At 44.5% G+C, this 25,396-nt stretch overlaps 1 protein-coding gene across 3 annotated transcripts in view; it reads left to right on the forward strand.

The window, feature by feature from the left end:
* Sytl3 (synaptotagmin like 3) overlaps positions 1-25,396 on the forward strand; it is a 62,840-nt gene that overhangs the window by 24,027 nt on the left and 13,417 nt on the right. For 2 of the 3 annotated variants that reach the window (XM_021221850.1, XM_021221852.1), the window contains 6 exons: positions 1,571-1,622; positions 2,893-2,962; positions 4,588-4,666; positions 7,929-8,053; positions 11,227-11,361; positions 16,000-16,178. In XM_021221850.1, coding sequence (XP_021077509.1) covers positions 1,571-1,622; positions 2,893-2,962; positions 4,588-4,666; positions 7,929-8,053; positions 11,227-11,361; positions 16,000-16,178 — 640 coding nt within the window. The remainder of the gene's footprint in view (positions 1-1,570; positions 1,623-2,892; positions 2,963-4,587; positions 4,667-7,928; positions 8,054-11,226; positions 11,362-15,999; positions 16,179-25,396) is intronic. The other variant, XM_021221851.2, reaches the window with a different exon arrangement.

Genomic DNA, 25,396 nt, shown 5'->3' on the forward strand with positions numbered 1-25,396 from the left:
CCCTCGGTGTTCTCAACATCTCACTCTGTCCCTGTGTCCTCAAGCTCTGTCCGTGTGTCCTTAAGTAGCATTGACACTCACATCTATGAAATGAATTAAGATATTCCAAACCACACCAGAGCTTCCCTGACCTCCCAGAGCCATGGCCTGGTGGATTGGGCTGTGTAAAAGCTCCAGACATCTCCTGGAGTTACAAGCCTACACTGTGCTGCAGCTCTCCCTAACCCCCACCCCTATGCTGGTAGCCAAGAGTCGAGGAGTCACAACCGTGGACAGGCAGAATTTTATTTGGGAGGATTTAATACATCATGAAACAAACAGGGCTCCCGTGGCTGGTGCAGTCTGATTCAGCAAAGCATTGGTCACTCTGACTAGACTTAAGGAGATTACGTTTTTTAATGAGATTAGGTTAAGCCTTAGTCACAAGGGGCATTTCGAGGGATACATTCAATTATGCGGTATTTCCTTGGGGAAGGCACTGAGGAACTTGAAGGACTGATTCAAATCACCCAGATTTAGAAAATCTCATTCAGCATCAACTTCTTATATTTTATGGTTGTGAGCCTAGGCTTTACGGCTGAGCCATCTCTCCAGCCCCAGCATCAACTTCTAATTGAAGCAGACATTCCCAGACATGACGGATTGAGGTGGGTGGGTAGGTGGGGTTTGCCAGGGCCGTTAACAAGCCAACGGTTGTCCAGTGGATGGGAAGTTACACAATAATCCCACATCTATATTTTTACGTTTATTTTTTTATGTGTTTGAGTGTTTTGTCTGTAGGGAAGTCTATGCTCCACACGAGTACCCACAGAGGCCAGAAGCGGGTGTTGAATAGCCTGGAATTGGAGTTACAGATGGTTGTGTGCTGCCATGTGGGTGCTGGGAATCAAACTCAGGTCCTCTGGAAGATGGGTCAGTGCCCTGAACTACTGAGCCATTTCTCCATTTTTTTTTTATTTTTTATTTTTTTAAGATTTATTTATTTATTATATGTAAGTACACTTGTAGCTGTCTTCAGACACCCCAGAAGAGGGCATCAGATCTCATTACGGATGGTTGTGAGCCACCATGTGGTTGCTGGGATTTGAACTCTGGACCTTCAGAAGAGCAGTTGGGTGCTCTTACCCACTGAGCCATCTCACCAGCCCCCATTTCTCCATTTATTAATACTGAGCCATTTCCCTATTTATTAATAGTGTGTGTGTGTGTGTGTGTGTGTGTGTGTGTGCGCGCGCGCGCACATGCATGAATGTGCCAGGCGCATGTGTAGAGATCAGAAACAGTTTGCAGGAGTCTTCTGTCTCCCTGTGCCATGTGGGTGTGGCGGGGAGGGGGGGATGAAGCTCAGGTTGGCAGGTTTGGTGACAAGTGCCTTTACCTGCTGAGCCATCTCACCCAGTTTCCCGCCATCTGATTTTTGAGCATTTCCGTCATCCCCAAAAGATTTCTTTTTAATAAGAAGTGATATTAAAAGAATTTGAATATATGCATTCCTGGGTGTACGTCATCTACATACACATACATGTGTTTGTTTTCCGTGTTGACTGCCCTTGGCTTGTCTCTCCCCCAGGCCGACGTGAGACCGCTGGGGCGAAGCTCCTGCAATCTTATCAGAGGCTGAGGTGAGTGTAGGACCGGGAGTTCCACCCACGTCAGCAGCAGGAGCGCAGAGGACGCCCTGGAAGAACTCACAGGTCCCGGAGCTTCAGAGGTCACTGCTCTGGAACATGACTTTTTAAACGATAAAGTTCCTGGAAAAGGTTGAGAGGAGCTTCTAGATTCTCCTGAGGAGTCTTCTAGCTATCCTGCGCTTACATGTAATATTCTTCCCCCTCAAATTCCCCCGAGATGCTGTAAAGAGCAAAATACTGTCTTCGACAGTGCGTCTGACCAAGAAGTCGCTTCTACTCTGCCTTCCTTTCTCCGGCATCTTCCCTGGTTAAAGCATGGACCGAATACATTTTTGAAGTTAAAAACCACCTACTGGCTGTCAAACCGTGTTTTGAGAGAGGTTCACATCTTTGCACAGCACATGAATCTCTGGCAGCCTTGAAGCGGCAGGTCACGCACCCTGTTCTGCTGAGTTTAGTGACAGTCACTGAGAGTTCCCATGGGCACTACATTTTTTGGTGCTCATGAAATTTATCCAGTCTTAAAACTTAGAACTTCCTCTTCCTCTTCCTCCTCCTTTCCTTCCTCTTCCTCCTCTTTCTCTTCCTCCTATTCCTCTTCTTTTTCCTCTTTCTCTTCCACCACCTCCTCTTTCTCCTCCTTTTCTTCCTCCTCCTCCTCCTCTCCCTTTCTCCTCCTCTTTGTCTTGCCATGTAGCTCCATGGTCATTGATGTGTAGCCCAGGCTGGCCATGGATGCTGGCAATCTTCTTGCAGCAGCCCACCCAGCCCGGAGATTACAGGCGTGTGAGCACACCACTTTTCATTCTTTTATTTTCCCTTCCCACATGTGTTCCTACTTCTTTCGACTCATGCTTCCAGTTTTTCTCAAAGTGTTGAGTTTTTGTTTTTCTTTTCACATTGTGGCTCTTATGCTGGTGTGGTTAGCACTAAGAATGCAGTAGTCCAACTAGGACTCCACATACAAAGTCTGGGTCCAAGAGCAGCTCGGGGGTGGGGGTGGGGGAGCCAAGGTCCCCTAGTGGCTTCAGAGTGTGCTAGAGAAGTCGATACCTGGGCTGAAGGCGGTGACATCCTCGTGCCCATACCTAGGCACAGTGAACAGAGAAGAAGTGCCAAGCTGCCACGTTATTTTCTTTAAAAGAAAAGAATATTAGATGCAAACAAAGCTAAGAACTTGAATGATAAACTCAAACATTTGTAAATCTGTAAGCCAGTGACTTGCGTAGTATTAACCCATTCTTGTGTTTCTCCTTGGCAGCAAAATCTCTGTGGTCCCTCCGACACCACCACCTCTCAGTGAGAGCCAGTGCAGCGGCAGCCCCAGCAGGGTAACTTGTCTGTCCGAGTTCCTGGGTGGGAAGCGGGGAAGGAAGGCCGGGCTAGGATACTGGAGAGTTGGCTCAACAGCCTCGGAGTGTGTGGTTCTGACTAAACTGGAGCTGGAGGTGGAGAAGTGATTTCCATTTCTTTCTGTGGCCAGGGACCATCTGTAGTCTCAGCTGGCTCCTTCTGCTTATACCCTGAGACATCTTGTCTTGATCCTTGTCTTCAGTGTTTGTTCCCACTTCTGTCCTGTGCCATTAAGTGTGTGTGCATCTGGCATGTGTTGTGTGTGCGTTGGGGTGGGGTGGGGGTGGGGGGCTGTGCTTGCTGGAATGAGAATATATCTTAGTATTTGTAGGTTCCAGGGGAACCAGAACCATTTCCACCCAAAGAACTTAGCTGTGAGATCTCAGGGAGTTATCTTGGCTTTCCACCCGAGAAGCAGAAATAAATCTTTCTCTGACCTATCCCCTGTGGAGAATGGTGTCTGTGTGTACTTGGAAACTGAATGCTATGGAACTGTATGGCTTTGGTTATCATCATCAATCTGTGCATCAAGGGGATCAATTATGTCTTACATAGGATAATATACATGTTTGTTTGAGAGACAAAAACATGTTCACTCTTTCCCAAGTTCACAGACCCCTGGGGTATCTCACGGTCCTATTCTGTTTTCTCCTATAACTATATTCTAAAGATATATTTTTGGGTGAATGGGTGGATAACTGTTGTGTGGGTAGATAGTTGAATGAATGGATGGTGAGGAGGTGGACAAATGGACAGTCAGTGGGTAGGTATGAATAAATGATCTCTGGATGGACGGTGGACAGATGGACAGATGGACAGACAGATGGATGGATAAGTGGATGTACAGACAGATGGATAGATGTATTTGTGGGTGAATAGATGAGTATATGGAGTGTTGAGGAAGCAGTGGATAGACAAGTAGAAACTGGCTGGCTGGCTGGCTGGCTGGCTGGCTGGATGGATGGATGGATGGATGGACGGACATTGGATGAATGCATGGATAGGTAGACAGATGGGTAGATGAGTTGGAAAGTAGATAGAGGCAGATGAATAAATAGTGGACACATGAATAGACAGTGGGTGAGCAGAGAGACGAATGGCCCATGGGTGGGCAGATGGATGGATGAGACCGACAAAGTCCCTGTTACCCCTTTTTCTATGTTCCCTTTTTGGGGAGAGAACTTTGTGTTCAGCTTGGTCACCTTGTCCCTATAGTACCGTCAGCCCCCATGTCACCTGCATTCTATGCCTTCTACATGGAAGTTGGATAGGGCTAGAAGATGAAGGAGGTCAAACAAGCAGTAATTAGCTGAGTACAATCTTTGAAATGTCAGTCAAATGTCATCTAAGAGGTAGTTATCTTGTGAACTGCCTGTTGATAATGCTCCATCCCCTAATAGGGCTGCAAAACCCAGAGAAAGGTGGCAGTGTGCCAGGGATGCCTATTTCCTGGGGGCTTGTCCCCTCCAGACACAGGCATACACCCACGCCCACACGCCTTCCCACCCCTTCCCTCCTGCAGTGTTTGGAGCCTGGCAGCCTGGAGACAGTGGGGCAAAGACAGCTGGTGACATAACCACACAACCTCCTGTTTCTATTTTAGTTACAGGAACTTGGCCACTTCAGAGGCTTTAATAAGTCCGTGGAAAACTTGTTTCTGTCTGTCACCACCCAGATGAGAAGTAAGTAACTCTCAAAATGTGTTCTTCCACCATGCCCTGTGCAGACCAGCCCAGACAGCCTCAACCAGGGGTTAACGGAGCAGCCTCTAGCTCCCTGTGGAGGGCAGGTGCCATTTCAGTCTGTCAGCCTCGCTCTGACTCCTGCTTGTTTTGCCCAAACCTGCCCAGCTCAGCAGCACAAAGGATTCCAGAGGGATGGAAACAAAATTACCTTGCTAGGAATCCAAAACCAGCGTCTTTCTAGCTGCGGGAACCCAGTACCTTCCACGTGTCTGTTCTTCTCCCTGGAAAACTTTTCTGTAGGTGGTAGTTAGTAATCCCCCATCTTCCCTCATCTGCAGGTGCAATTAACCCAGGCTTGCCCTGCCGTGTCACTTGATCTCTTTCGGTGTTTCTTCTGTTCAGATATGCTTTTTACCTCTTTCTGCTTCTCACTTGGGGCAGTGTTTAGAGCAGGTCCAAATGGAGCCCGGGCACACATTTCTTTCTCTGTTATTTCTTTGTCTTCCATTTGCTGTGCCCTTTCTGTGACTGCCTACGGATGGGTGCATTGCCGCTGGCTCAGAGCCAACCGTGCAATTTGATTTAAATGAGTTGTCTGTATTCCATGAGAGCTCTGTCACACAGACGGCCGAAATGAAAGCCCTGCTCTTGAGTGAGCTGTCCTGGGTCTCTTTCAGGAGGAGGAAATCGCTGAATTTCATGGGCTTATTTGCCCCTCTGTGACAGCTGGTGCTGGTCCCATGGCAGCCTCTAAATCAGTCCCCTGCCCCAGCCCATTTGGCTTATATGAATTCTCCATCAGTGCAAATGCACAGTTCTCAGCCTGGCGTGGTGGCACACACCTTTAATCCCAGCAGTTGGGAGGCAGAGGCAGGTAGATTTCTGAGTTCGAGGTCAGCCTGGTCTACAGAGTGAGTTCCAGGACAGCCATGGCTACACAGAGAAACCCTGTCTTTTTTTTTTTTTAAAGATTTATTTATTTATTATATGTAATTACACTGTAGCTGACTTCAGACACTCCAGAAGAGGGCATCAGATCTCATTACGGATGGTTGTGGGCCACCATATGGTTGCTGGGATTTGAACTCAGGACCTTTGGAAGAGCACCGACTGCTCTTACCAGCTGAGCCATCTCACCAGCCCAAAAACCCTGTCTTGAAAAACCAAAAACAACAACAACAACAACAACAAAAAAAAAACCCAACCAAACAAAAAAGCACAGCTCTCACTTCAAAGGAAACAAGAGAGGTGGTAGTTTTTTGTTTTTTGTTTTCTGGAGCCAAAGATGAGCTTCCCTAGTTGCCCCAATACCACAGCCAAATGTGACAAAAGTTTTATGAAAATCAGTGGTAATAACACGAGGAAAGCCATAAATCAAGAACACTTTTGAAATTCATCGGGAACATGAAGACAGGTGGGTGACAGCCAACTGGGGGATCTATTTTTTTTTTTTTGTTTTTCAAGACAGGGTTTCTCTGTATAGCCCTGGCTGTCCTGGAACTCACTTTGTAGACCAGGCTGGCCTCGAACTCAGAAATCCACCTGCCTCTGCCTCCCGAGTGCTGGGATTAAAGGCATGCGCCACCACGCCCGGCTAACTGGGGGATCTATTAAAGGCCTCAGACGTTATCTGATGGCAATCTTAGCCTTTGAGTCAATGGAAGGTAGAAGCTGGTTTATGTATTCCAAAAGGACTTACCTCATAGTCATAAGGACGGATGCTAGATTACACAAGGAGGTTGGCAATGAGTGTCTGTTAAGGAATCCAAAGATAGCCCAAGATAATTTGGCTTTGGACCTACAACATCCAAACTCTACAATCACAGACTAATTCTAAGCAGCCAGTCAGCCTTGTAGATTCGTTAACACAGGTGAGAGACTTCTTTCTGGAATTCTAGTTCACATCCCTCAGTCCAAGGCTACAATGGAATAATCGGTACCTTAGAATTAATCCTAACACTGAGATCCCCCCTAGCCTCCAAAATCTAAAGAGGCAGGACACCTGTGTCACAGCATGCTTGCCCATTAGGTACAGATAGCCCTAAACGCAGAGGTCAGCATGATGCAGTCCTCTGTACACACCTTCTCCAGCAGGTGAGGCTTCTCTGGGTAGGTAGCAAGAACGGATCTTCGGATGGTGTGAGGGAAGCAACTCTCCTCAAATATGGAAAGTCAACTGTAACACGAAGCCCTGGTCCTTGGCTTGCCATCAGCCATAGACAGAGACATCTGAAGCCACCTGCTTGGGCCTGCAGAAGTGGGTACAGAAGATAGCCCAACCTTAGTGGAGAGAACCGTGGATCAGTGCCAGGGACCCTCAGGGATGAGCTTGTGAAGAGGCCAGAGCAATCTGAAAACCAGCGGCCAAGGATGCTAAAGTTGGTTTGGAACCACAGGGTTTGAGAATAAGGGCTCGGAGTGACACCCTCTGGCTGCCAGTGTTGCCCAGAGTAGCTGGAAGAAATGAGGAATTCTAGTCCTTTGTAAAAACCCATAAATGGCTCACAATGGCCACCTGCTGGGCCCCTTTAGCAGAGGAAGAAAGCCTTGATTCCTCCTTGAGAACATTTTGTTTCTTTCTGCTCCTTCAGTCTCCTCTGCCCATTAGACCGATGTAGAAACCTACTTGTCAGAACTCCAAACTTCTCAGGTTTTTTCCTCTACTTTAACTCACAACCTTGTAATGGACCAAATAGGTACAGTCTCAGAATAGGATAGTGTGAACAGACTGATGACAGACAGTTCCTACCAACAGCTAGACATAAGGGCCAAATGGCTGGATACTGTCGTACTGAGAAATCCAAAGCTTAAGTGATCTTTCCAGGGCGTAGTTACTGAAGCAACCTTTGGGCCATCTCAAATCTTACTGCCTCCAATAGTCACAAGAGAAAGTAGCTTGTCAACAGTCTCTATCAGGGACCCCTAAAAAGCCAGCTGCTTGTGTCTGGACAGGCAGTTGATCATACAGATGGGTTGGGATGCTGGGAGCTGGGTGGGTTACCTTTCAACTCCACCCCGTCAATGTCAGCCTACGAGCACATGAGCAGTGTGGACCTTGGAAGGGTCCAGCCTTCCCTCTTCCTCTGGCATGGCCACCCCTGACGCCCTTTCTTCTCTGTGGATCTGCCACATCTGCCACCCTTGCCTAGTCATCTTTTTTGTGGCCTTTTGGGGCCCCTAGAATCTGTGGGTGATGGAGAACCCCCAAAAAAGGGCTCCCTCTGGTCTTGGCAAAGCTTGTTGCTCTCGACTGCCCCAGAGCTCTCCAAGTCCCAGAATGATATGACCTCTGAGAAGCATCTCTTGGCCATGGATCCCAGGCAGTGTGTGAGCCACACGGAGAGGCGGAGCCAGTCAGACACTGCGGTCAACGTCACTTCCAGGGTAGGTGCTGAGGCCACTGAGGCCACTGACCATGTTCATGCCATCTTTCCTGAGAGTCCTGGCCTGTTTCTTTTTCTCTGCATTTACTTTTCTTTTGATAGAAAACCTTAATCAGCTAGGAAAACCTAATAATATACAGTCTGTTTTCAGGCACACCAGGCCAAAGGAGGCACAGAGTTTAAGACCCCAGTCAGATGCAATAGTTTATGCCTGTATTCCCAGTTATTGGGCAGGTTAATGTAGGAGGCTTGTCTGAATCAATGAGCTGGAAGTCAGCCTAAGAAACAATGAGACTCTTCTTCCTGGAAAAAAAGGGAAAGGAAGAATTATTCAAGGTCACCATGAACAATTCAAGATCACCATAGAGAATTGTTCATATCAGGGGTAGGCTTTAACCTGACCCAAGCTCCCAAGGCTGCCTCTCTCTGGTTTCAGTGCCACACCAAAAGCAAGCCTTACCTGCAGGCTGACCTGCCATTCCCTGGGGTCTGCAAGTCTCCTCTCACGATTAGGAGACCTTCTTACTTCCGTTCAAGGCAAAGAACCTCTGGTTAGGCTCTGCCTGGGCCTCTGGTGGAAAGAAAAACAAACTCTGCACATGCACGGGGAAGTGGGAGGATTGTTCCCACCCTGTGATCTAAAGCAACAGGGCTCGCTGGGGAAAGGGGAGCTGCCAGGGAAGCCACTACTCTGCTCTCTGCCATGTGGGTTATGCCAGAAGCAGGTGCACGCAAGCCCAGAGAGTGCCTGGGTTCTAATCCAGCCCAGGTGACCTGTTGGCAGGCCAATATGTTTGATCTGCTGAGTTCAACAGGACCCATGTCCCCTCCTCTGTGGCTGTGGGCTCCATCCATGATGTCCCCAGACTGTCTTTTTTTTTTTTTGAGGCTGTGGTGAGCTTAACCTCCTTCCTTCGGGAACATACTCTACAGCAGTGGCTCCCAACCTGTGAGCCTCAACCCCTTTGGCAAAGCTCTATCTCCAAACATATGAGTCATAACAGCAGCAAAATCACAGTTATTGAATAGCAACAAAAACAATTTTATGGGTGTGTGTGGGGTCCCACAGCATGAGGGACTGTATTAAAGTGTCGCAGCATTAGGAAGGTTGAGAACCCCTACTCTAGAGATTTCACGCACATCCTGCCTCTGTCTGCTGCCTTCCACCTGCTCCCAGGAAGGATAAGAATACAAACAGTAGGGATCTCTGTCCAGCACGGAGTCATGGAGTCCTGTATGCAACCAGTAAGAAACTTGCCTCTAACGTGCTATTCTGCCTTCCAGGTAGATTCCCTAAACGTCGCATGTGTTGCAGTGTGCTAGTACAGAGCTTTCTATGACTGCCAACCCTTCCAAAACGGGTAGCAAATACAACCCGGTTTTACACTGAGAGACACGGAGGCTTACACAGGTTAGGGCCTCTCCTGGAGAGGAACTACTCCAGATATAAGTTGTGACTAGAGGAGAGTCACGGGGCTCTTGGAATACAGGCTCCCATATCACGGAGTCTTCCCCGCGAATGAGAGTCAGAGGCTCTCGGGCATCTCTGCTGAGCTTCTGGGTGATAAGTGGCTGCAGATGCTGGTCCTTTCCCAGTGGCTCCTGTCTCTAACATGTGGGATGTACTCAGCAGGGCTTTTGAAATTCCCAGGTGCAAACAAGTATCTGCTCACAGTGGTGTCCCTGGAGTCAACCTCTTTTCTTCAGGGCTAGCATAAGGTCCATTTCCAAAGCACTTCGTCCTGGGCAGATGGTGCCTTCGTAGCCTAGTTTATCATGAAAGGGTGACTTGCTCCCATGACCATGAGAAAAACCTGAGCTTCCCTCCTTGGCCAACCAACACATCCAACAGTTCATAGCTAGGGAAAGACAGTGCCAGGAGTAGACCCTGGGTTTAAGTGTTGCTAATGTCTTAGGCTGCTGGGGTTTCCCCTGTGAGGACACGGGCGAAGGCCTGAACAAGTGGTGCTCAAGGGAAGGAACCCCAGAAGTACAGCACTGTAGATCAAGTAGATCAAGCTGATGAGGGAACCCCAGAAGTACAGCACTGTAGATCAAGTAGATCAAGCTGATNGGAACCCCAGAAGTACAGCACTGTAGATCAAGTAGATCAAGCTGATGAGGGAACCCCAGAAGTACAGCACTGTAGATCAAGTAGATCAAGCTGATCTGATGGTGGCACTGACCAAAGGCTAACCACAAGCCAGGCATTGTCCCCTGTAGAGAGGCCATGTTGCTATTTAATGTTATCCTTAAAGCAGCTCTGTAGAATCTGTCTCCATTAAAGATGAGGACGTTGGGTAGCGAGACGGCAGAGAACGGTGTGGTCAGAAGGGGCAGGCCAATGTTCCAGCCCCTCACCCAGTCATGAGAGACACTTGTGGTGAGCTGTGCCCCTTGTGGGGTATCCCAAGTTCCCTCAGGCCTCACTTTGACATTCTGAGTGCCGGTGTCATGTGGTATCCTTGGCATGTCCCTGCCCTGCTGCATGAGCTGGTAGAATAGAGGCCTTCCAGGCAGTCACAGACAAGAGGCTGCCTGCTGAGTTGTAAGCATTGAGAGACCCCAGCAAGAAAGCGCAAGAGGGGCTATGAACAGACAGCCCTGCCATGTAGACACCACTGCACGGATGTCCTCTGTGACCACACTCAGCATGGAACAGCTGGGGACCAGCTTAGCCATTTCATTTTACTTCAGCTGGCTTCCATTGAAACTGTCCCCTGAGGGGAGTGGTTAGCACTAAGTACAGCTATATCATTACAGAAGAAATATCAGTTACTAGCAAAAGAAAAAAGGAATAAATATAATTTAAAGATGCATTTTTCTCCTTATGTGCATGTTAGGAGTAAAATTGTTAGTCAGTGTGAATACTATATTTCACAATGATTACCTGTCATGATCATTATTAAAAGCAGAATTTAAACTTCTTTAACACTTTTTATACTCCAAAACAGCCCACCTGTTGAATGTTCATGACCATCCCCAGTGATTCTGCCTCAGGGCCCTGCTGGTGTATGGGGAGTGTAAATTCACCCAAACTCGTGTCTCCCGACTCAGTCACTAGAAGGTTGTGTGTTAAGAGACAGCAGTTCATATATGTGGGCTGGGCTTGCCTGCTGGCTGGGCTTACTGAACTCTCAGTCTGATGGGGATGTTTGTGTTTACTCTGTCCAGAAGGCCAGCACACCCGATATTCTGAAAGCATTCCATCAAGAAGATCCTAAACACCCTCCCAGCCCTGTTTTGAAGCAAGACACTCCCCCGTCCAGTCTGACACACAGCGCTGTCTTCTCTGGAGGCTTGAGACATGTGAGTCTTGTTCTAATGCTGTTTGTATAAGATGTGTGGTTATCAAGAAATTGGGGCCCACACAAGTAGCTCAGGAGCAGAGCACAGGCCTGCACACAGTATAGGTCTGTGCTGATTCCCTAGCCCCAGGGAAGAGACCCAACCAGACAGGATCCGGCTGGCCTAGTAGACAAGGTGTGGTGCATTGAATGTGAATACCCCCCCTCCCTATAGTCTCATATATTTGAATGCTTGGTCCTCTGTTGGTAGAACTGTTTGGGAAGGATTGGGAAGTATGGCCTGGTCAGAGGAGGAATGTCACTGGCTTGAACTTTGAGATTTCAAAAACCCTGTGCTATTCCCAGTTAGTTCCCTCTGTCTCCTGCTTATGGATGATATGTAAGCTCTCAGTGTTGCTCCAGCTCTCTGCCTGCCTCCTGCCTCCCGCCTCCCGCCTCCCGCCTCCCGCCTCCCGCCTCCTGCCATACTCTCCAATAAAGATGGTCGTGAGCTCATCCTCTGAAACTGCGAGGCCCCTATACACTTTCTTCCATACGTTGTCTTGGTCATGGTGGTACCAATAGATCTAAGACCCAGGAAAGGACTAGACTGTTGTCTTGTGGTCAGAGGGTAAGAGTAGGGCTTCCAGGAGATCTTCAGTTAGGTTCGGGGGTAGGGAAAGCCTGAAAATATGTTAAGGCTTGCTTTTCACCTTTTAAAAACTATTAACTTGTTGAGAACATTTTTGTTTGTTTGTTTGTTTGTTTGTTTGTTTTGACAAGACAGGGTTTCTCTGTGTAGCCCTGGCTGTCCTAGAACTCACTCTGTAGACCAGGCTGGCCTCGAACTCAGAAATCTGCCTGCCTCTGCCTCCCGAGTGCTGGGATTAAAGGTGTGCGCCACCACTGCCCGGGCGAGAACATTTTTATACCTTCAAAAAGTAACTGTGTAGGTTTGCTTTTTGTCAACTTGATACAACATAGAGTCATCTAAAAAGAGAGAACCTCAATTAAGGAACCGCCTCCATCAGATTGGCTCATGGACAAGTCTGTTGGGCATTTTCTTGATAGATGACCAAAGAAGGGCCCAGTCCTTGGTGGGTGGTGTTACCTGTGGGTGGGTGGGTGGTCTGGGTTGTATCAGAAAGCAAGCTGAGCAAGCCATAAGGCAGTGTGCCCTGTGACCTCTGCTTCAGTTCCTGTCTCCTGGTTCCTGCCTTAAGCACCTGCCCCGCCCTCTTCCTGATGGGTTGTGGCCTAGAAGCTGAAATAGACCCTCTCCTCCTAAAGCTGCCTTAGGTTATGGATTTTATCATGGCAGCAGAAAGCGAATCAGAACAGTAACAAAACAGTGGTGTGTCTTAAGGAAAAGTTTTAAAGTTTGTTTTGTTTTGAGATAGAGTCTCTGTATGTAGCCCTGGCTGGCCTGGAACTCACTATGTGGACCACACTGTGAAGGCAGTGTTCCATTTTGTCTAGAAGACTCAGTAAGAAGTTCCTGTTCATGTTTTTACCTGTCCCCTGACTGGCTGTTTGGTATGATGCCGTTTGGTTGAGGCTAATTTTATGTGGCTACTTAGTCAATGTGGTATCCCCTTAAAAAGACTATCTTTCCTCTAAAGACTTGGTCATTTTGTCCCATCAAGTCTTAGGAGCATGCTCCCTGTCCTGGCCTGTTTCCCCTGGTCACTAGGTCTGTCCTCATGCCTAGAGCCCCTTGTCTTGTTTGTAAGTTTGGAGGTATAAGTCTTCCAGTTTTATTCTTCCTTTTCACGATGACTTCATAATGTTTAAAATCTGTTCAGTTTCTAGACAGGGATGAACTATTCTAGATTCTGGACTGGGATCAACTATTCCAGATCCTAGATTCTGGATAGGGAACCACCTATTCACTCATTTACTAAGCAAAACCAAATGCCTAGAAATTTGATGAGGGACCCTAAGGCCTCAGTTAACGGTAACTTTGATCTGTTTTTGTGTTGCTGTCTCAAAACATCACTGACTTAGTGATTTGAAAATGATAGAAATTTATGATTCCGGAAGGTGGGGTGCCAAGAGCAAAGCAGTGGTAGAGGGACAAGGGACATCATGGCAAGGGACATCACGGGCCTTTCAAGCCGTCTTCTCACCTGGCGGAAGCTCCAAGTGTATCATATGCTTAGCGTCTTCTATGTAAGATGTACTTTACTTTCCTGCCTTTCATCAGCTGCTCACTAGAGTGTGATTTCCAAGACCCCGAGCAGTGTCTTGACACTCAAGTGACCCTTGGTAAGCACTTACCAGACTATGTGTCAATCATCCATCACAGATGTCACACTCTCTGAAAGCCTGCATGGATAGCTTCTGTCTTAGTTAGGGTTTTACTGCTGTGAACAGACACCATGACCTAGGCAAGTCTTGTAAAAAACAATATTTAATTGGGGCTGGCTTACAGGTTCAGAGGTTCAGTCCCTTATCATCAAGGTGGGAGCATGGCAGTGATCAGGCAGGCATGGCGCAGGCAGAGCTGAGAGTTCTACATCTTCATCCAAAGGCTGCTAGTGCAAGACTGACTTCCAGGCAACTAGGGTGAGGATCTTATGCCCACACCCACAGTGACACACCTACTCCAACTAGGCCACACCTCTAAATGGTGCCACTCCCTGGCCCCCATAGACTTGTTCAAACACATGACTCTATGGGGGGGGGCATACTTAAACATAGCATAATGCAAAAATGCATTTAGTCCAACTTTTAAAGTCCTCATAGTCTATCTATAGCTGTAACATTGAAATAAGGTAGAATATTTTGAAGAGGCTCGTAGTCACTATCTAACAAAATCATAAGGAAAAATGAAGTTGACTGACAGGTGGTTTTGAAGTACCCTGTATTCGACAGGAAAAGGAGGGAAGTTGCTGGAGACAGCACAGCCAGCCGGGTAAAAGTCTACCTGTCACCCAATAACCTACTTTGTAGGACTTTTCTAAGTGTTCTGGGTTACTGGAATTTATCAATTAAAAGAAAAAAACTCAATAGCTGTAATTCTCATAGATTTTCTACCTTTGTGAGGTGGACAGGCTCTGGACTCTGCCTGTGGTGATAGATGACCTTGTGGCCTTCGGGAGGGTGGGGGTGTCCCTGGCAAGTGAGATCCATGACCACTGGTGTGTCTGTCTGTCTGTCTGTCTGTCTGTCTGTCTGTCTGTCTGTCTGTGTCTGTGTGTGTGTGTCTGTCTGTCTGTGTCTCTGTGTGTGTTCTTTACTTCGACAAGAGTTGGCTTTTGTTTTTAAGACAGACAGTGCCAGGGACACTAACAGGAATCGGGCCGCTAAACGTCATTGCTCATTGGGCCCAGAACCTTTAAGTTGACTCAATTTGATGTTCAAGACTTGCAGCTTCTGCTCCGGGAAATCCAGAACTGAGGACCAGCAGCCACCTCCAGAGAGGTGTGCACCCTTGTGCAGAGGGCCAAGTGCTGCTCCTGGGCTGATCTCCTAGGCAAAGGGGTCCTGAACACAGAACCCAGGGCCTTCTGCATTGCAGGCAAGCTCTTTATTGCTGAGCTGTAGTCTCAGTTCTAGCATTCGCTAGCTCTGCCATTCCTCCATTTCTTCTGTCTCTTAGTTTACAACCTCTCTCCACATCTCCCCAGTCTCCCTGTTTTTTAAACTCTTGATCATTCTTGCTGCTGTGTCCTTGAATGTATACTGTTTTGAAGTTGTTTTCCATTCCGGCAGTCACACGGTTCGATCAGACAACATTTTTCTGCATTCTGGCTATATTCTTGGCATTGGTTAATTCAGGTTCCAGGACCTTTGAGATAATTTGATTTGGTTTTTATCTCTCTGCCAGTTCTGGCCATCGGCCGTAGGCTTTCTTGGTTTCTTCTCAGAGTTTTAGAGTACAGAGGAGCCAGTTGGGTATTAGAAGGAGAAATTATTTAGGCTTCACTGTTTCTACAAAGTCAACATGCTGGATGGACTGCTCACAAATGGGGCAGTTAAGTAAATTTAATAGTGATAAGATGACTTAATCTTTGAGGCACAGGCACCCTATGGTACGTACACACCTTCATGTGTCATTTAAGCTTAATCTACTTTAATATTTGGCAGTAATTTCCTTTTTATTTTAGGTGCCCATAAAATTTAAATATAATTTATCACTACCTCTGCACAGTCTGTCCACATAAGACGTTTCACATAGTCTTCTTCATAACTCTGAGGTTAACATTATTTTTCTCTGTTAGATTTTGACATAGCCAGTGAGAGGCAAAGTCAGCCCAGCCCAGGAGCCCAGTCCTCTCTGAGCCTTAGCCCTTCAGCCTTGCTGTCTGCTGCCTTACATACACTGTCCGGCCGTGGATACTGCCTAGCAGGAGAGTTACGCTAACAGAATGGCACATGAGCTAGCTTACTTCATCCCAGTGACTCATGCTAAAGGCTTTGATGGGGTAACCTTTATCACCAGGCTGAGACATAACGAGACAAAGCCTGGTGAGGCTGCTCCATTGCCTTAGGACTCGGCGGGTGGCAACTTAGGTTAGCAAAGTGTAAGGGGTGCATTTATCAGTTTAACATGAGTCAGGTGTATCTTCACAGGAATTGTGATTTATCGTGGAAGCGGAATTGCAAAATATTTATTAACTGTGAAGTAATTTATTATGTCTGCCATTGATTTCAGGGAAGCTTAATTAGCATCAACAGCACCTGCACAGAGATGGGTAATTTTGACAATGCTAATGTCTCTGGAGAAATAGAATTTGCCATTCATTACTGCATTAAAAGCCATTCTTTAGAGATATGCATCAAGACTTGTAAGAACCTCGCCTATGGAGAAGAAAAGAAAAGAAAGTGCAATCCGTAAGTTGTGGGGTTTTTTTTGTTGTTGTTGTTACTGTTAGATTTTTTGTTTGTTTGTTTTTAATTGAAATTTTGGCATCAGACAACTGTGGAACTTTGATAGTAATTTTTTGTTCACGCAAGGGTAAAGGTTGGTCAATACAGCATCAGAGTCTGGCTTTATGGACCTTAGCATACATGGGAATTTGGGTGCTGTTTTAAGATTTTACTGCTTTGAAGAAATACCATGACCAAGGCAACTCTTATAAGGACAACATTTAATTGGGGCTGGCTTACAGGTTCAGAGGTTCAGTCCATTATCATCAAAGTTGGAGCATGGTGGTGTCCAGGCAGGCCTGGTGCAGGAGGAGCTGAGAGTTCTACATCTTCATCTGAAGGCTGCTAGGAGAAGACTATCTTCCAGGCAGTTAAGATGAGGGTCTTAAAGCGATGCCCACAGTGACACACCTACTCCAACAAGGCCACACTTCCTAATAGTGCCACTCCTTGGGCCAAGCATATTCAAACCACCACAGATACTCAAGGAGTGTTTTAGAGCATTTGAGTTGCTGTAATAGAAGGCTGGAGACTGAAACAGCAGACATTTATCTTCACCATTTTGGATGCTGGGAAGTCCAGGTGCTCACAAAGCTGGTGTTGGGTGAGGACCAGCACCCTGGTTCATAGATGGACATCTGTGCCAGCAACCCATGGGAGAAAGGGGGAAGAGCTGCTTTCAGAGAACTCCTTTATAAGAACACAAATCCCACTCCATGAGGGCCACCCTCATACCTAACCACCTCCCAGAGGCCCCATCTCCAAATATAATCATGTGGCAGTTAAGTTCCAACAGAGGAGCTGAAACTTGGGAGCATAAATATTCAGTGTGTATGAAAGTACTGCAGCCAATCAGTGGGGAAGGGTGAGCTTCAGAAAAGAGCATTAGAAGTTTGATTTCATACAGGAAAACAATTACTATCTTCCTTCACACAATTCTTAAATAATTTTTGAAGATCTATTTTTATGTGTCTGAATATTTTGCCTGCATGTATGTATGTGTGCCGTGCCCATGTGTCTTAACTGCTTTTCTATTGCTATGACAAAGCACTATGACCAAGCCTTGTAGATTCAGAGGGTTAGACTCCATGATGGACTAGTAAAGGAACAGCTGAGAGCTCACATATTGACCCACAACCACAGGGCAGAGTGGGAGGGAGAGAGGGTAGAGAGGGTGTAGGGAGAGGAGGAGGGAGAGGGGTAGGGGGAAGAGGAGGGAGAGGGGGAGGAAGAGAGATTGAGTGATCAAGATGGAATTGACACAAGTCTTTTGAAAACTTAAAGTCTGCCCCCAGTGACACACCTCCTTCAACAGAGCCACACCTCCTAATCCTTCTCAAACAGGGCCACCAACTGAGGACCAAACATTCAAATATATGAGCCTATGGGAGCCGTTCTCATTCAAAATTCCAGGAGAGAGGGTGTTGGACCCCACAGAACTGGAGTTATTGTGTGGGCGCTGGGAACTGGGCCCTCTGTGAAGCAACAAGTGTTCTTTCTGAGCTGTCTCTTCAGCCCCTCATAAAACATTTTTTAAAAATTTCCCTACTGACATGAAAAGAAATACCACTATTATCAAAAGGTGAGAACTAGAAGAGTTGAGCAAAGGTTCTTTCTGTTCATATTGTTGGGCTATGGTTTTCATTGGTTTTGGTTTTATTGTTTGCTTGTGTGTGTGTGTATGCACACAGATCCTACTGGAGGTGGTGTGGCATCTCTCCCTTTTTTTATTTTTTTAAAGATTTATTTATTTATTATATGTAAGTACACTGTAGCTGTCTTCAGACACTCCAGAAGAGGGCATCAGATCTTGTTACAGATGGTTATGAGCCACCATGTGGTTGCTGGGATTTGAACTCCAGACCTTTGGAAGAGCAGTCGGGTGCTCTTACCCACTGAGCCATCTCACCAGCCCCCTTTTTTATTTTTTAATTGAAGCTTGTAAATATCTCTTTTGGCTGTAGAAATGAAGGAAAAGACTAGTCAAAAAATGACTGGAAAAATGAGAAGAAGAATTATTATTCCTGTAGCCACAGCAACAACAATGATCCAATATAGTCAGCTAACAGGGTTTAATGACTGTAAACCAAGGCTAATAGACTGAGCCAAATCTTCTATATCAGTAGATTCAACATGTGCTTATAGCATAGCAGAGATTTGTGCTTGTAATTGAGCCACATCATGAGTGATATCATTGTCTTTCTAAATTCCCAACAAATGATTTTTAGTAAAATTCCAATTATGACTTTTATTATAAGGTAATGGCATTACACAAATATACCGAAAGCTGGCATGGCACTTGGCAGAAAGCTGTACTTTAATATTTTCCACTTCTTGTCCTAATACCAAAACTACATTCTCTAAAACATCAAGTTTTACTTCTAAGTTTTGAATGAATTCGTTGCCTTGCAAGTGTTAAAGAGACATTTTTGTTTAAGTCATCAACAAGATGTGCAGTCCTCACATCAGAGACTAAGGCAGCTGTTGAGACTGTAAGTGAAGTAAGAATCAGAGCACTGATGCCTAAAATCAAAGTTGCAACAAAACGCTTTGGTCTAGTTAGCTCATTAACTCTCTTAAGCGTTTATAAGGCTACATCATCAAACCAAACATCCTCTTTTAAATCTACAAGAAGCATAACATAAGAAGGTCTTTGTAATATCAAAATAACTGAATAATTCTTAATTGAGATAGGATCAACACAGTTAGAATACATTTGAAACAGCTGACCTGATAAGATAGTTTTACTTTAATAATTTTTAAATCTGAGGGCTATGTAGAAAGTATACCATAAGGATAGTTTGGGCAAGATCTAATTGCCAAAGGAGTGCTCTTATATTCCTTAGGCTTTTTTTTTTTTTTTTAAGAACCATGTTAGTTGCAGCAAAAAGTCTAAATAACCCTGAAAAAACATTAGAAATATTATGTGAAAGAGAATGACTGATATAAATTGGTTCCACCCATCCTGCAGTGAACCTTCTATTAACAGACTCATTTATAAATGTATCAGGCCTAGCCAGGCGTGGTGGCACACGCCTTTAATCCCAGCACTTGGGAGACAGAGGCAGGCAGATTTCTGAGTTCGAGGCCAGCCTGGTCTGCAGAGTGAGTTCCAGGACAGCCAGGACTGTACAGAGAAACCTTGTCTCTAAAAAACAAACAGATAGATAGATAGATAGATAGATAGATAGATAGATAGATAGATAGATAGATAGATAGATAAATGTATCAGGCCTATATCCATGAAAGAGCTATAACCCTTTAACTGTTTCCTATAATCATAAAGTAGAGAGACTATGTAATAATCATAATTTTTTTCTTGAGTTTTCCAAGGATCATGTACTGAAGCCCAATGCTTTTGCATGGGGGTAAAGCCTTTATCATCTGTATTAAGGTGATTAATGGTAAATAAAGCGTGTCTTAATCATTGATGAGATGAGTAGTAATGACCACTAGATTTTAATCTCTGAAGTTGTACCTTAAGAGTTTGATGAGTCCTTTCTATGATAGCCTGACCTTGGGGGTTATATGGAATTCCTGTTGTTTGTTCTATACCCCATTGAATGTGAAACTTTGCAAAATCTTGAGAGGTATAGGCTGGAGCATTATCAGTTTTAAATCTTTTTGGCACACCTAAGAAGGAAAAGCATATAATAAGATGTTGTATGATATCTTTCATAGCCTCTCCAGTTCTAGCAGTAGCCATAACCACATGAGAATAGGTATCTACAATAACATGTACATAGGCCAATTTTCCAAATTCTGGGATGTGAGTTACATCCATTTGCCACAAAACTTGAGGTTTTAGCCGGGCAGTGGTGGCGCATGCCTTTAATCCCAGCACTTGGGAGGCAGAGGCAGGCGAATTTCTGAGTTCGAGGCCAGCCTGGTCTACAAAGTGAGTTCCAGTACAGTCAGGGATACACAGAGAAACCCTGTCTCGAAAGAAAACAAACAAACAAACAACCCTTGAGGTTTAAGGCCCCTTGGGTTAACTGCCCCCCCCCCTTTTTTTTTTTTTTTTGGTTTTTCAAGACAGGATTTCTCTGTGTAGCCTTGGCTGTCCTGGAACTCACTTTGTAGACCAGGCTGGCCTCGAACTCAGAAATTCGCCTGCCTCTGCCTCCCAAGTGCTGGGATTAAAGGCGTGTGCCACCACGCCTGGCCAACTCCCATTTTTAATGAATGATATATATCAGGACAATGTTTACCATCCTTCACAATTTGTCTAGCCTGTTCTTGTGTCAAATTGAACATCCTTCTCAAGGCCAATGCACTCTGATGATGTAAAGCATGACTTTCCAATGCTTGTTCAACCATACTAGTAATCAAGTGTTCCTTCACTAATTAATCTGTCATAGCATCTCCTGAAGCCAATGGACCTGGCAGGCCAGTATGTCCTCTGATATGTCCTATAAATTTTTTTTTCTTTTTCTTGATTGAATTATATTTTGCAACAAAAGCAAGAGTGATATAATTTTGGAATTTCCAGATATAAGAGTTGTCTCTATATCAGGAAATAAACAAACTATATATTTTGAATCTGTATAAAGGTTAAACTCTTCAGGTATGTGTTCAAGGGCAGTAATAACTGCAATAATTTTTGCCTGCTGTACAGAAGTTTCTTTTGCCTTTTTAATAATTACAGGTCTATCTTTTATATAATCAACTGAGGTTCCATTAGATGACCCATCTGTAAATACCAAGACAGCATCAGAAATAGGTTCCAATGTTGTTTTAGAAGTAAAGATTATTTCTGTTTCTTCTACAAACTTTAATATAGGGTGTTGAGGTACATGATATTTAATTTGTCCCATATAATGAGCTAATGTTATTCCCCAATCCTCTGAAATTTGAAGTAAATACTCCAATTGCTCCTTATTGTAGGGAATAACAATTTCATGCATTTCTTTGCCAAATAATTCCCTGGATCTTATCCTTCCTTTAATAATTAATTGGCTACACATAAAGTGATAAGAAGGCACCATTTTTACTTGAATATGAGGGAGGTAAATCCATTCTAGCACACCTTCTTGCCATAAACATGCAGTAGGGGTGTAAGATGGTTGGTTTTGATTGTTTGTTTTTTGTTTTCTTTTTTTGTTTTTTTGAGACAGGGTTTCTCTGTGTAGCCCTGGCTGTTCTGGAACTTACTCTGTAGACCAGGCTGGCCTCTAACTCAGAAATCCGCCTGCCTCTGCCTCCCAAGTGCTGGGATTAAAGGCGTGCACCACCATGCCTGGCTTAAGATGTTTTAAGTATAATAAGAGACCATGGTTTTAAATGATTATTTGTTTTACCTTTGCATCTTACATCTTTTGTTCTATCAGTTCTAGTTGTTCTAAGGCTTCTTTTGTAAGCTGTCTCTTAGACTTGGGATCAGGATCTCCTTTAAGAATTTCAAATAAATGATGCAACTGTCCTGTGGTAAATTTTAAATACGGTTTAATCCAATTAATATTTCCCAATAGTTTTTTTTAAATCATTACATGTTTTTATCAATCCTAAGTTGCAGTTTTTGAGATATGATATATTAATTATGAATTGTTTTTCCCAAGTAATTTATTGGCCTGTTATGTTGAATTTTATCAGGGGCGATAATTAGTCCTTGCTGCGTTAATACCTCAATCATATTTTTCAAAATTAATTCAGTTAAATCCTTTGTTTTTTTTCTGCTATAAGACTATCATCCATATAATGTAAAATAAAAGCCTTTTTATACTTAGCCCTAATGGATCTTAAAGCTTGACCCACAATTTTCTGACAAAGAATAGGACTGTTCTTCATACCTTGGGTGAGAACCTTCCATTGATATCTTTGAAATGGTCTTTGAAAATTAACAGAGGGAATGCTGAAAGCAAATCTTTGTGTGTCTTCTAATTCATGTAATTTTATAGTAAAAAAGCAATCCTTTAAATCTATAACTCTAACATAATAATCCTTTGGAACAGCTGCTGGGGATGGGAGTCCTGGCTGTAAAGCTCCCATATCGTGTATTGTCTTATTAACAGCCCTAAGATCTTGTAAGAGTCTTCATTTACCTGATTTTTTTCCTAATGACAAACACAGGAGTATTCCATGGGCTGTTAGATTCTTCAATATATCCTAATTGTAAAATTACCCTTTCCTGAGTTAGGGGCCACTGATTCATCCACACAGGCTCATCACTGATCCATGAACTTTTATCTGCATATAATTCATCAGCAGCCCCTATAAAAAATGCTGCTCATTCCATTTTTCATCTGTGCTTCATTTTATTTTCATTTCTCCTAAGATATCTCTTCTCCATAAGGAGAATGGCAGAGAGGAAATAATGTAAGGTTGAAAGGTACCCATTTTATCTTCACATTCCCATGTCAGGATTTTTGAACTTTGAGCTGCGTTGGGAGCTAGCCCGAATCCCACCAGAGTAGAGGTGGTATGAACTGCAGGCCATATCCCAGGCCAGTCCTTTCCTGCGATGCAAGACCTATCTGCTCCTGTGTCCAATAATCCTTGGATAGTTTTTCCTTCTACTTTTATAGTTTTTAAGGGTCTTTGTCTCGTAATTTCCTGAGTCCAAGCTGCCACCTCTGTGGAGCCAAACCCTTCATCCCCCCCTAGTCTGTTTTAATATTGGATTGGGGAGTTGTATATAAGGAAGTAGTATTATCTGAGCTACTGGTTAGTTTTTATGTAGTTATATTGTTTCTTTTAATGGCCTAATCATAATTTTTACCTCTCCCTGGAAATCTGAATAAATTATTCCAGGAAGTACTTCAAATTTTTTTCTTATAATTTGAACTTCTTCCTATTATAAGACCAAAGGTGCCAGATGATAGTGGCCCTTTAAATCCTGTATCTACTAATTGCACTCCCTCATAAAGAGAGAGTATATAATCTTTTTCTACTGTAAGATCTAATCCTGCACTTCCTGGTATTGCTCTAGGTAAACTTAAGATGTTAAACTCAGAGGCCAGAGGATTCAGCTTTTACCTTCCTCTGTCTCTCTATATTACCCTTGTTTTGTTTTTTATTTTAATTTTGGGGGCAGAGGGCATGCCCCTCACCCCGTTTTTTTTGTCTCCTCCTCTTTCAGAGGGGTTCCATCCTTATGAAATTTTGATTTGCATTCATCTCGCCAATGCTTTCCCTTCTTACACCGAGGACATAACCACGGAGGTTGCTTTTTCTTATTTTTTATTTTTTGACATCTGCTCTTCTTTTTTACAGTCACGGCTCATATGTCCCTGCTGGCTGCAAGAAAAGCATGAAACTTTTTTATTTCTTCCTCCTTTTAAGTTCTGAACATAGGCGCTAAAATGTTGCCGTTGCATTGCTGGAGCATAGGCCATGCCCTGTACCATTGCTGGGGAGACATCTATGCATGCTTTAATGTAATCTTGCATAGTCCCTGTTTTTCTGATTGGTCTAATTAGTTCCTGGCAGAGAGTATTGGCATTTTCCCATGCAAGTTATTTTAATAATGTCAGAACCCTTGGAGGGAGAAAGCATCCTGCCTAGTGCTTCTTCCAGTCTAGCAGTAAAGTCTTCATAGGATTCATCTTGTTTTTGTTTTGTTTGATTCCTGCTAATACAGTTGTCTTACCATGAACAGGAGGGAGCCTTCACCAAGCAGCCACTGCTATCTTAGAAACGTCTTCCAGTACTTCCCTTTTTAAACTAACTTGTTCCTGGGGAGGATGCATAGTCCTTTCTACCCAAGAACATTGACATAGTAGATTTATCCACCTTTTTCTTAACGACTAAATTCTGAACCACTTCCCTTGCTTTATCCTCATATTCTGTCCCCCATACTATAAACTGTCTTGGGCTAAGAGTGGACTTTGCAGTCTGATGCCAGTCATAAGGAGTTGGCCACATGCTACCCAATATTTCCACAATCTGTAATGTATGGAGCACTTGGCCCAATGCTCTTAACAGAATACTGTAGTTCTTTAAGTGTTTTTAAAGGAAGAGGTTCCCATTGGGGTAGCTCTCCTTCAAACTTTGTTACTGGGAAGCAAAAGTCCAAATCTCCCTTTTGCTTAGCTTATTTTATGGCCCCTAAGAATCCCCTATTAGTTGGCATTTTTCCTTTCAAGCTTGACTGATCTTGTTTTTAAAGCAGGAGAGGTGGCAACTAAGGCAAAGATATCTATTTCTGTCCTAGGAGAATTTTTTTTAAAGATTTATTTATTTATTTATTATATGTAAGTACACTGTAGCTGACTTCAGACACTCCAGAAGAGGGCATCAGATCTTGTTACGGATGGCTGTGAGCCACCATGTGGTTGCTGGGATTTGAACTCGGGACATTTGGAAGAGCAGTCGGGTGCTCTTACCCGCTGAGCCATGTCACCAGCCCGAGAATTTTTATCATGAAAACAATCCCTTTCTTTAACAAGGTCATACTCCGCTCTGCTTCATCATCCAGTTCTTGTTCCTCATCACGTATTCAATCACCTACCTTGAGGAGATTGGTGGGAGGTGAAGAAGTATGATATGACTTAGTGTTTGTTCTCAGAGGAGAACACCCTCTTCCTCCGAGGGTGCCTCTTCTGCAAAGAATTCCATTTCTGGTTTTTCTGAAAGGAGGTCTCTAATTTGTACCCGTAGTGAGAACGCTTGGACTGGGACCTGTTTTGGGCCATGGCATTCCTGAAACCTCCTCATCTCTTGTCCAACCTTTTTCCAGTTTTCTAAAGACGAGCTCCCTTCCTCTGGGAACCATGGACTGACACTCGGTACAAAGTCATAAAATGCTGCCAAACTCTTCTTTGAGGTTGTAACAGCTCTACTTTCTAGCATATGGCTCAGTACCGCCAGGAACAAGCCCCTGTGCTTGGACTGTGAATGCCCCGTGATTTTTACCTTCTCATCGCCTTAACTCGATGTTTCTCTATCGAGGAGTCACAGCACTCTTGACAAGGTCCTATCATTTACCTGAAAAACAGTAGAGAGAAAGCTTACCTGCTTTGAGTCCCACGCTCGGGTGCCAGCTGCCACAGACCACCCCAGTCAGGTATGGGGGTCCTTGGAATGACGGTCCTTGAAGCTAGGTGGGTAAGGATTCGGCGGTAACAAACAGAAACAAACACAGAGGCAGTTTGAGTCTGAGTGTATTCTGCAGCTCTCAAGCAGGGGATTTTATACATTACAAAAACCAAACACTGCATCTCTTAGAAACTATATCCAATGCA

This window comes from Mus pahari, chromosome 21 (assembly GCF_900095145.1).
Source record: "Mus pahari chromosome 21, PAHARI_EIJ_v1.1, whole genome shotgun sequence".
Lineage (NCBI taxonomy): Eukaryota > Metazoa > Chordata > Mammalia > Rodentia > Muridae > Mus > Mus pahari.